Below are 12,751 nucleotides of genomic sequence, written 5' to 3' on the forward strand. Positions count from 1 at the left end.
GAAAAATCTGGGTGCAAGTGAGAAGAGAGCAGTAGCTTCCTAACTTACCCTGTTGCAGTCCTCCAGAAAGCTGGGTACATCGCTGTCTGTAGGCTGGAAACTGGCCAGGTCAGAGTGGGCTTCCTCTTCTGGCAGCAGTGGACCTTCTGCTTCATCCCGAGAATCTGTGTTAGACAAGAGACGAGAACAACGTCCACTTTTTTGATTTTCCTGGGCACTTGAGTAAAAAGCAGAACGCTCATTAAGTGCACCTTCAGTGAAAACAGAATAAAATGAACAACAGCCTAAGATCGTACAAGCCCAGGTACCTTGGTTCAGGTCTTCATGCAGTGATCCCTGACTGGGGCTGGAGGGTGCTCCATCACAGGGACTGTCTCCATTTGGAGTCAGAGAGATGTGACAGTTCCAGCCTGTCTCTAAACCCATCTTCTCTGCAAACACCTGTGCAGACACAAAACTACACACATGAGCATGGAATCTTTCAAACAGTATTCCCACAGACACTGTTCTAGTGGAGTACAGTACTTTAATATACCATACTGTATATAACAGAATATTGATGTTGACACTGTGTACACATTTTCCACATTGTACTGAATGCACCTTTTAGATTATAATTTTTGTATTTGTTCCAATATGTGCTACTGGTGTATACATGAAAGAATATTGAATTATAATCAATGAATGTCTTCCTCCTATTTTACCACTGGAATATTTTGTTCTTACACAAATGCGTCCTGTGGCAAGACATCAGTTTTTACAACATGCCTGAGAAAATATCACTTTCTCAATGAGATCACATTTTTTAAGTAGTAATGCTGTATATTTTTATTAAGGGTTGGGATGTTAACATTTTTACTAGGATACTACTAATTCTGTGTAACCTGTACTAAATTAGTTACTCTGCCAAGGAACGCGGTGGAGTTATGTGATGATAGGTGTTTCCTTAGAATTGAGTGATTCCATAGTTTTCCCCTCTGCTTGATGTAAAAAAGCAATAGTTATTAACTACCACAATTTTTTTTCTTGATTTCTTTTAGTGTTTCTTAAAGCCAGAAAGTTGCCATTTTAAATGACCTTAGTTTTGTGGCATGTCTGTGATCTGCTTTTTTTTCTACAAAATTAAACAACTGAATGAACATCCTCCGAGACTGGTGATTCCATCATTTTTGCCAGGGGTTGTACTAATTCAAAGCTGCCGACTTATCGGGACGTATCCGTCGGAAATCTTTCAGGGAATAATTGATTAAATTGTGGGGGTGTTTCCGAGTTCCATCAATTCCCACCCCACGCTACGTATTTAGGTCACACAATTTGGTATCCGGGCACAACGTACACATGCATAACACACGCCAGTGCTCAGCTCGACGTCATTTTGTTTGTGGGTACATTAATATTAAATGTCCACATTCTATATTCCCGTGATTTCTGCCACAAATTTTTTCAAGATTTCAGCCGTCAGAAATCATACGACGACTGAGCAGCCTTGGCGGACTACTGTGCTCTCTGAGTGCTTTTCTTGTTTTTATTACATTCACTACTACAATGACAGCAACACATATAAGCAGGTGTTTCTGCTGTTTCACTTACTGTGGTGTGAAATCAACTCGATGCTGGGGAATTCACGTTTAATAGATAAACTAGGTTTCAAATGTTCACGTGAGCTAGTGTGTGTTCACCTTGCTGCGCAGTTCGTCCTCCATGGAAAAGTAAACAAAACGAATGCAAGCAGTGACCAGGGCATCAATTAGACGGACTGTGTCCAATCTCGCCTGGAACTGGGACGACACCATGCCCATGAAGATTTGCCCGCTCAGGGCCTGAACACAGTCCTCACGCTCCACGCCCTCACCGATACCCTCTGTAGACATGCCATACATCGGATGAGAAACAATAGAAATACTATAGTATAATTGCATTAGCATTTTAACTTTTTATCCCTCTGTTATTAACTCCTACCGTCTGAGCTCCAGCTGTTCCTGCATGAGTTGTGTTTAATGGGGGTGGTAGAGGGCAGCTCCACCCCAGAGAAGAGGCAGGGGCCAGGGGCCAGCTCCACACACTTCCCATTCAGTTGGCAGGAGAGAGATACTTGCATCGGTTTGTAGGCAAAAGCTGAGCAGTAACCTGACAGACAGGCACGCTGGTAGAAGTCCAGAACCTTTTTTCTGTTACACAGGAACAGAATGTCCAATTAAAAAAAAGGTCTGAATAGAAGAACTTTAACCGTAATGTAAAGCAAGGCAATTTAAAAAAAAAAAAAAAAAAAGGTATGATAGATACTATACCTGTCTGAACCTGAAAGGGGGTAGATGTCAGTTCCATCCCAGAAGTCAGTGCAGGCCTCCAGGATAAGATCGGCTGAACCATGTGACAACATCTGGACATTATCTACAACAGAATGAAGCACATTAGCAAGTATCAAAAACAAAAACTCAGTCCAGTCTTCTTGAATATTTGGACAAAGACAGGTAAGGGAAACGGAATCACATTTTTTTTATCACATTTTTCCATTTTTTAAATTGGAAATTATGCATGTTAATGTCTCACTGTACTCTGAAATGAAAGCATAGAACAAATAAACGAAGTAAAAAAAATCCATTTACAAACCAAAATGTATTCTAAACTTTTGACTCAAAGTAGCCACCTTTGGCAGATGCAGCAGCTTAACACACTCGTGACATTCTTTCCACAGTGAAAATCAAATATTCTTCAGAAACTTCTTCCCAACTCTGTTAGAGAAGTTCCCATAAATGTGTGGCATTTGTAGGTTGCTTTGCTTTCACTCTTCTGTCCAGTTCATCCCCACCAGCTCCATGGGGTTTAAGTCTGGAGACTGTGCTGCCACTCCATGTTTTCAAGCTTACCATCTTTTCCTTAAGGTAGTTCTGGCATAACTTGGACTTATGTTTTGGGTCATTATCTTGCTTCCGGAAAAACCCCTGACTTGGTAGGATTTGGTAGCATCAATTTTCAATGCTTGATCAACCTCCATTGCTGCAGAACAGCTTTAAGTTGTTAATACATTTCTTGTTCCTTTAAAAAGGAAGATGTACACTATTTTCCAGTATTGGGTAACCTTATCTTTTTTTTAACCTCTAGCAGTTCACTACTTACCTTTGTATCAATTCATTGGACTTGAACTACTTAGAATTTCAGGAAAAATTGGGGCGTTCTAAAATTTTTGACCGGTAGTGTATGTAAGAAAAAAAGATAGCTATTATTATGTTGCTAAAAACTGTAAAATAAGACACAATAGAAAGGAAAGACAAACTGCCGACTCACTGGAGGAAGAGTCTCGTACGAACAGTGAGATGAGGTGTGAGATGGGAGGCTGGCGCTTGGTGAAGTAATGCAGGCGGCGAGAGGTGAACTCCTTGGTTTTCTCTCCTGATGGTAGCTGGTACAGAGCCAAGTGATTCTCCTGTTTAAACAGCTCCCTCGCACCCGGAGTGAACCCTGTCACACAGACGTAGACAACCTTTGTTCTGTGAAGTCTCAAACTTAAACTAAGGCAACCTTGATGACAGCATTAGAAATACTGATTTCTGTTTGTGAAGCTTCACCCTTCTGGGTAAAGTTCGCTTCACAAAAAAGAGACACATGGAAATTATAGATATATATCCAACCTCCCCTTTATTTCTAAAATTCTTGAAAAAGCTGTTGAAAACCAGTTATGTGACCATCTGCACAGAAACGGTTTGTTTGAAGAGATTCATTTAGTATTTAGAAGCATCATAGTAGAGAAACGGCAAAGGTGAAAGTCACAATGATCTTTTTATAGTCTCAGACAATGACTTTGTCTCTTTAATTGTCCTGCTGGATCTCAGTGCTGTATTTGGTACAAATGTTGTTGATCAGAACATTTGCTCCAGAAACTGGAACATGTCATTGGGATTATATGAACCGCACATAACTGGTTTAAATAATATTTATCAAATAGATTCCAGTGTGTTCATGTTAACGATGATTCTTCCACCCACCAGAGTTAGTTATGGAGTTCCACAGGGCTCAGAACATTAGTCAAACTCCAGGCATGTCTTAAGGACATAAAGGACTTGATGACTTGTAATTTTCTTTAATTCAGACAAAGCTGAAGTTATTGTATTAGGCTCTAAACACCTCATAAATATATTGTCTAATCAGAGAGTTACTCTGGATGGTGCTGCCTTGGCCTCTAGATTTTTTTTTTTTTTAATGTGAGGAAGTTTGGAGTTATTTTCAGCCATGATATGTTTCTTGAACTCGCACTTAAAGCAAGTCTTGAGGGATGGCCTTCTGTCACCTACGCAGTATTGTCAAATCAGGAACATTTTGTCTCAGATAGAGGATGAAAAACTAGTCCATGCATTTATAATTTCTAGGCTGGACTATTTCAATTCCGTATTATCAGGATGCCCAAATAATTCTCTTAAAAACCTTCAGCTGATACAAAATGCTGCTGCCAGAGTTCTGACGGGGAAAGAGGTCATACTTCTCTCATATTAGCTTCTCTTCATTGGCTCCCTGTAAAATCCAGAATAGAATTTAAAATCCTGCTTCTCGTACATAAAACTCTTAATGACCAAGCTCCATCTTATCTTAAAGACCTTATTGTACCATATTATCCTAAAAGAGCGCTTCACTCTCAGACTGCAGGTTTACTTGATGTTCCCAAAGTTTCCAGAAGCAAAATGGGAGGCAGAACCTTCAGTTATCAGCTCCTCTGTTGTGGAATCAGCTCCCAGTTCGGGCTCAGGAGGCAGACACCCTCTCTACCTTTAAGATTAGGCTTAAAACCTTCCTCTTTGATCAAGCTTTTACAGTAGTTAGGGCTGCTCAGGTGAGCTGTCCCTTAGTTATGCTGCTATAGGTCTGGACTGTGGGGGGATCCCCATGATGCACTGGGCTAATCTCCTCTACTCTCATCTCTCTTCCACACAGCTATACAGTATATCACCATTACATGTCACTAACTCTATGTTTCCCTGTGTCTTTTTCTCTCTGCAAGTATCTCTGGATCTGGAGCTACACATCCCTGATCTGCAGCCGCTGGCCTCACTGACCACCAAAGTGTTCATTGTTCTGTTTGCATTGTTTGTCTGTTCTCCATCTGCTATCCTCCTATCCTCCACCTCTCTCTTCCCTACTCTCACCCTGACCGGTTGATGCAGATGGCCACCTTCCCTGAGCCTGGTTCTGTCTGAGGCTTTTTCTTCCTCCCCGTTAAAGGGGAAGATTTTTGGTTTTTGGTTCCTTCCCACTGTCGCCGACTGGTTGCTCAAAGGGAATCCAAAGGGAACTTTGGATTGTTGGGTTCTCTGTTTAAAAATTGTAAAGGCCTTCACCTTACTATGTTAAGTCCAGTTAGATCACATCCATTGTGAACTGGTGCTACATAAATAAAATTTTAAAAAATATGTAATTAAACATGATTCATGATGTCTTTGCGGTACGGTGTCCCTTTAGAGTCACATTTATTATTTAGTTTTGAGTTTTAATTTGTAGCGAATTGTTTATTTTTCTGTTGAGTTAAACAGTTTGAAGGTACTGATGTCATCTGTGCAGTTGTCCCTGGCTCATGTTTGTTTGGTACTTCATTCAGCAAGCCAAAGTCCAGGAAAACACGTTTGTAAATTTTTCTCTATATGGGTACTTCGTCAGAGAAAAGTATAAGACATGTGACTTCCAGAGCAGAAATATATGCTTCAGTATAAAAAAAAAAGGAAAATGGAAAAAAAAATTATTGTCCATACTTAGCCCAATGAAAGACTCTCGTTCCAGAATATCAGTATCATCAACACAGCAACGTGTGGCCTTACTTTTACTTAAAACAATGTGAGGATTAGATTTTAGATCTCTATGCTTGGATCTTTAACTTATTTAAGGACTTTCTTTTGGGCTAAAACTTCTTCGATAATATATGCCGAGTGGATGACAGTCAGATCGGGTTTGTCTCTAAAGAAAACTTCAAGGTGAAAATTGAAGTGCCAGATCACCTGAACAAGATTTGTCTAACTGCTGTCGTCATGTGACCTAAAAGCTAAAAGTCTGAACTAAGAAGCAAACCAGGTCACTGAATAAAAAAGCAGCTACAAACCAAAAAGCTGTACAATTGCCAACCGTCCACACTCACCTATGAGCCTGGAGAGCTCGCAGAGCCCCCAGGGGACATAGACGGGCAGCACGGTGCCATGGCTCTCCTGCAAAGCTAAGTTGGACAGGTGGTCAGAGAAGCGGCAGAGCTGCTGAGTGACACTGGCATTGCATAGGTTCAGCATGATGTTGAGGCCCAAAGGCTTGAGAGAGGGCAGGTGGCACTGCCAGGAGAGGTCATCGAACTGGATGCTGGCTGGGTTCTGCTGGTCCTGCGAGAGGCTCAGCATTTCCAGATGGTAGTCACACACAAAGTCATCAGCTTCCGCTTCAGGGCACCCCATCACAAAATCCTGGAGACAAAAGGAAAACATCACAGCACAGTCTGTGAAGTCAAAATCAATTCAAGGCACCTTTAGAATATATGACAATGACTGAATAAATTAATTCTATTTCATACTGTGGTTCTTTTCAGTCCGTGTCAGACTGTAGCTACTTGAGGCCATCAGATTGTACAATAACTCTGTGCTAAATCATAGCTCCCATGTAAACAGGTGGAAACGTGTTCTCAGTTCATGTTATCCATCTGTGCCACACCTGTGTTTAAAGAATGCAGCAGTGCCAGGTTCTGCTTTTGTTGCCAGAGTCACTTTTTGCTCATTTAGCCTTTGCCATGTTAGTGTGTACTAGTGTTGTTGATTTTCTATACTGTATTCATAATGTGCTGCCTAATGTATGCAACTCTGCATTATAAGTTGTACTCTCATTGGTTTCTATGGAGACACATGGCAGTAGTCACATTGTGAGAATTCAAACACAATTTTCTGTCTCTAAAGCAGGATGTCTTTGATGACCACAGCTCAGAGACTTTGGTCTAACAAAATTTTATCACATTTCTGTCATGACTGTCAACTTGCATATCAAGGACCTAAAATCACACAATGTAAAGAGGTCTTTCATCACTGCTACATAGGTCTGAGCTTTCCTTCCAGTTGTTACCTGGGTCTGGTCGTCCTCGCCTCCCTCAGTGTCATGGCTGAAGCTCACATTGGATCCAGAGTGGTGCTTGACGCGAGTGTGTGCAGGCTGGCAGGATCTCCGAAGTCTGAGTGTGTCAGACGAGCGAGCTGTGTCATGTGACGTCTCACTGGGCTCAGGCCCTTCCGCCAGCTGGGTGGAGGACTCTGCTGGTAGACAGAGCAGAGCCTCTGCCTCCTGAGCCTGCAACAGCAGGAGTGGATGCAACATTGTGAATTATCAGGTGCTGAATAACTGAGTTATAGTTAGCCACAGACAGTCTCTGCTAAAAATAATAGCCATTATACCAAGCTAACATGTTTTTTCTTCCCTGAAAACAATCTTTCTTCATGTAATTTTCTTCCTTTAGCATGTGTGGATCCCTCTAGCAAGATAATCCCTGCCTCCCTCTCCACCCACTCCTCCTTCGCTCACCTATGACTCTGCTCAAACCCTGGAAAACTTTTTTATGCTAAACAGAGGCAAGTTGTAATGTTAGAGTAATTAAGTTATGTATATCAGAAACCGATCTAAAGGAAAAATAATGATACAGAAAGCAGTGATGAGGCTAAACACGAGGAAAGACACAGATATCTACCTCATCCCTATCATCATCCATCTCCATTCGGCAGTAGGAGTTGACAGACAGGTCGTCTCTGAGATCATCCTGGCTGTTGTGAGGGGGTTCCACTCGTCCACTAAAGAACAGCACAGTCTCCGGACTGGGATTAGGCCACGACAAGATACCCTGCTTGTCCACACAACATAGCACCTAAACATACAAAGAAGATTTAGAGTGCACACACGTACACACACCAACATACACACAAACATATATACACAACAATCAGCCACAACATTATGACCACTGACAGGTGAAGTGAATTACATCAATCATCCTGTTATCATGCAATGTTCTGCTGACCTTGAGTCCTGACAGTCATGTGGATGTTTGCAAACATTGCAGATCTAGCAACCTCCCACCTCCAAGCCCCTCCATGACAAGAGCAGTCCTTGTATTGTTGCCAGCTGCCACCCTCAGCAGGACAACGCACTCCGACGCACCGCAAAAGCTGCTCAGGAGTGGTCTGGGGAACATGAGAGAACTAAGGTGTTCAACTGGGTTCTGCAATCCCCAGATACAATTCCTATTGAGCATCTGTGGGATGTGCCAGGTAGGTCCCACCCTGCAACCCACAAAATTCACTGCCACCATCCCGGTGCCACAGGACATCCTCAGAGGTCCTATGTTCATGCCCCATTAATATATATATATATATATATATATATATATATATATATATATATGTGTGTGTGTGTGTATACATATATATATATATATATATATATATATATATATATATATATATATATATATATATATATATATATATATATATATATATATATATATATATATATATATATATATATATATATATATATACACACATACATATATATACACACACACACCTGTTCAAAAGTTTGGGGTCACTTAGAAATGTCCTTATTTTTGAAATAAAAGCAGTTTTTTTCAATGAAGATAACATTAAATGAATCAGAAATACAGTCTAGACATTGTTAATGTGGTAAATGATTATTCTAGCTGGAAATTGATTTTTAATGGAATATCTACACAGGGGTACAGAGGCCCATTTCCAGCAACCATCACTCCTGTGTTCAAATGCTACATTGTGTTAGCTAATTGTGTTGAAAGGCTAATTGATGATTAGAAAAACCCCCCTCCCCTCTGCTGTTGCCAAGAAGGGGTGGGGGGGTTACTTGATCTGCAATGTTTAGGTGGGTGGTACGTGTCAGACATCCACATCAATGTCAGGACTCAAGGTTTCAAAGCAGGACATTGCATTATAACAAGATGATTGATGTTATTCACTTATAGTCATAATGCTGTGGCTGATCGGTGTATATACACAGACATACACAGGATCTCAAAAACAATGACTTCAATCCTTTAATCAGATATCTTCATGCCATATTTGCTAGAAGGTTATCTTGACTGATATATTATCCCAATAAAATCTAAATAGCAGTAAAGGTCAGCGAACTCCCACAGAGATCTTTTCGTTAAAAAGGTTGAGGTCTACGGTACTCACAGTGACAGATCCCAGGGTGTGTAAAAGGCTTGAAGTATAGCAGAGTGTCTGAGATTCTCCCTTTAGAACGCCGATGAGGTGCCTCCACACACAACGCAGCATCTCCTGCATATGCATATGTGAGCAGACAGACGGACAATACAAAAAACAATAATGTTTACACAGCTATTCACATGGGCAATATGTTAAAAAAAACAGCTTTCAGTAACAAGCAAGAAGGAAAAACCTGTCTAAAAAGCCCAAGCCAGCTCGATAAGGCAAAACATACAGTCCTAATGAGCTTTGTGACTGGGCAATAAAGAAAGAACAAAGCTTATAAGGCAATAAGGTAAATAATGCAAGTTGCATTACACATATCCATGCAGATTATTATTTAGTTTAAATGGATTACATTGATGGCTTATTCAGCAGGAGACAAACCAAAAACAATCACAATGAGAGAGAAAGAAACGTTCCTCAACGTTCTGATCACACAAACTCCTCTCCTTGCCTCCTCTCTTTGTTAAGCAGCCTCCAGCTGGCAAAATGACAACACACAATTTCAAAAAGAACGGTTTTCAACGTCAGTTGAAAAAGCCGTTGTGACGGTTTATAGTTTTCAGAGCTTAGCTGTAATAATAGGAGATAAGCTGAGAAAACGTACAAACAGTAGTGCTGCTGGGTTCATGTGTAGGTGTGCTTAATGTATGTAAGCCTTTAGGTGCTCCTGGAAATCATATGTAACAGCATCTGTCCAGAGTCAATTCAGTACTAATGCAGATATAAAGCACATGTTTGGAAGTTGGCAGACTTTGGGTCCCGACTTTTCCTGCAGCACCACCAGTGGTGTTGACAGTTTTTATGAAACAGCTGTTTTGTGTGTCAGGTGAGCCTCAGATTGAGCCTTGATCATGCCAAACTTTCAATTTGTCTATATTTTTTATCAAATGCCACTTTCGTGCTTGTGCTAATCAACAACTGCTAGCACATTAACATGATAAAATAAGACAGTGAATTTATGTACAATACTTAATATATTAGCATCTTGTCCAAGTTCAAATTTTGATGTTTTCACTCTAAACAATAAAAGCAATACGTAAACTAGTTAACATTTTGCGGTGTATACTGTAAAAAAAAAAAAAAAAAAAACTAATATGAACCTGCACGCTTCAAGTGGTTTGCCATGTTTGATGACTTCTTTTGCGACAGCCTAGTATATCAATTTGTGTACCCTAAGTTTCAGCTTCTCCTATCAGTCAACCGTCAGCGCATGTTGTCAGGTTTTCTTTAAGAACATGACCTCATCTGAATACTATGCATGTGTATTTTTGAATAAAATAAATAAATCATTTGGTTGGAAAAATGTCAGTCGATTGATGAGTCTTCAAGACATGATTTGACTCACCGACTTTCAGCCGTCAATAACATTACACTTTCTAACATCTTGCATGCACACACACACATGCACACACACATGCACACACACACACACACACATGCACACACACACACACACACACACACACACACACACACACACACACACACACACACACACACACACACACGCACGCACACACACACACACACACACACACACACACACACACACACACACACACACACACACACACACACACGCAGGTAGAGAGAGATGTTTGTGAGGTGCTGAAAATGCTTTTCATTAATCAGGTGTCTGTATGTATTATTGCAGAATTGTTCAATATAAATGTACTGACGAGTGATTTAGTTTTTTTCATTTATATAATGCTTCACTTTTGCATAAAATGGTTTCCTGCAATTTGAACCAACTGTGTGACTTGTACTGGATAGAATGCATACGTATGTCAGTGCATAAAGGCTCATACATTAAGTTCTCATCAAGTCTTGTATTCTCGCTGCAACATCTCTGACTGCCACTGTGTGGTAAGTAGTAATGTTAAGTGTAAATGGCTCACAGACAGGCCTACAAAAATTAAGACCAAATTTTAATCAAACCTAATGCATCAAACAAACTAGTCTTTCAATATTTTAAAAGTCAAATTGTCTTTTAAGAAAGACTTAAGCTTTATTTGATGCCTTGAAGTAAAAAATATTGTCATAATAAATCCACTTCAGATAAGGAAAGGACACAAGGAGAGGAAACCTGAAAGAATTACCAGCACAAAGCCTTATTGGGGCTGATCTCCAGCCATGCAGTGCAGACAGGCAAGCAGAGGTGGAAGGGCAGGCACAAATTCAAGTGACAGTCTCTCTCACTATTACCCTTTTCTTATATTTCACACTTGCTCTGATTTTTATCTGGAGCTGGAATGCTGATCTGCTTTGTTTTCCTTTGAGTACTACAGCCCGGCAAAAATAAAGGATAATGATTGGGTTTGGTTAAGAACTGTTAGAGGTCATGGAAACAGAAGTTGTATCTGTGGGGTGAGAAAATTATCTGAAAGAGGGATGATTTGACGGTTGAGATAACACATCAAAGACGACTGGAGACATCCGAGTTTAAACTTACATCCAGAGGTACTCAGTCAAGATGTGTTGACTGATAATCCAAAGATGAAGTTAACCAAAACCAAAGAATCAAACAAGAGAAAATAGCATGTCGTGCAGGATGAATAATAAAAAAAGGCAGAAAGCAAAGCCAAGGGCTTGTATAAAAGCAAAAAAATAGGGGGCTGGACACATGGAAAAACAGAGAGGTGGCCAAACAAAAAGATGTTCATGAAGATTTCCATGGTGAACAAATCAAAGATGTCATCGGGGCTGAAGGTGGGGGGTGGAGATAGGAAGATAGCGAGAGCTTTGTACAGAGGTTCTGCAGGGTGAACTGCAAAGGGGCAAGAACAGCAAGTGAGGTAAGACAGGTGGGTTCAGGTGGAGTTGGGAGCCAAGCAAGAGGAAGGAGGGAGGGAGGAGGGTGGAGTTTTGGAGAGAGACAGCAAGAGGTTATACCTGGGAGGAAACCACTTCGGTGTAGCTGCTTAGAGTGTCCTCAGAGAACTTAGCAAGCTGGGGCAAGAGAAAAGTCTAGTTAAAACACAGAGGGCGGCCGTTGTCCTATTTCCTCTGTGTATATTTGCACACATGTGAATGTGTGTGTTAGGGTTAGACTCATCTCATCACTGTCATTATTTCTGAACTAAAAGCGCCAATAGCCAGCAGTGGAAAATCCTCTCACACCATGCATAGTATGGTCCATAAGCATTTAGACAACAACTTTTTATTTTACATTTGTACAGAAACCCAAAGCATATAAACACACACAAGACACTGTAAAAACTACACTCAGTGACACCATGTCAGGGTGCTTAAGTGACGGCTTTTACCTTTAATTGGAGGGTGTTCACATCCATATTGACTGAACTGCAGTGGAGTTGCAGGCTGTTTAATTCACAGTCCCTAATTAAAGAGCACCAATCTGGTTGGCATCATATTCAAAGAGTAACCTCTGGCTACAGTGAATGCCTAATTCTTTGTGGACTGCTCACAAGGCAGCTGCTGAACACTGTTCCTCCACTATAGTCAATGAAACTAGCTTCACCAGGCACAAAAACAGTGTGAGT

General features: G+C 40.7%; 1 protein-coding gene across 2 annotated transcripts in view; it reads right to left on the minus strand.

Annotated features, from left to right (window-relative positions):
• The window catches only part of tmem94 (transmembrane protein 94), a 39,370-nt gene that overhangs the window by 9,144 nt on the left and 17,475 nt on the right, over positions 1–12,751 (minus strand). Inside the window, exons 11-21 of one of the 2 annotated variants that reach the window (XM_023289031.3) lie at positions 12,141–12,197; positions 9,210–9,314; positions 7,691–7,864; positions 7,075–7,296; positions 6,116–6,428; positions 3,286–3,459; positions 2,289–2,391; positions 1,960–2,168; positions 1,680–1,861; positions 309–441; positions 49–164 (exon numbers count right to left, since the gene is read on the minus strand). In XM_023289031.3, the coding sequence (XP_023144799.2) occupies positions 49–164; positions 309–441; positions 1,680–1,861; positions 1,960–2,168; positions 2,289–2,391; positions 3,286–3,459; positions 6,116–6,428; positions 7,075–7,296; positions 7,691–7,864; positions 9,210–9,314; positions 12,141–12,197 (1,788 nt within the window). The remainder of the gene's footprint in view (positions 1–48; positions 165–308; positions 442–1,679; positions 1,862–1,959; positions 2,169–2,288; positions 2,392–3,285; positions 3,460–6,115; positions 6,429–7,074; positions 7,297–7,690; positions 7,865–9,209; positions 9,315–12,140; positions 12,198–12,751) is intronic. The other variant, XM_023289040.3, reaches the window with a different exon arrangement.

The sequence above is a fragment of the Amphiprion ocellaris genome, chromosome 18 (genome assembly GCF_022539595.1).
Source record: "Amphiprion ocellaris isolate individual 3 ecotype Okinawa chromosome 18, ASM2253959v1, whole genome shotgun sequence".
Classification (NCBI taxonomy): Eukaryota; Metazoa; Chordata; class Actinopteri; family Pomacentridae; genus Amphiprion; species Amphiprion ocellaris.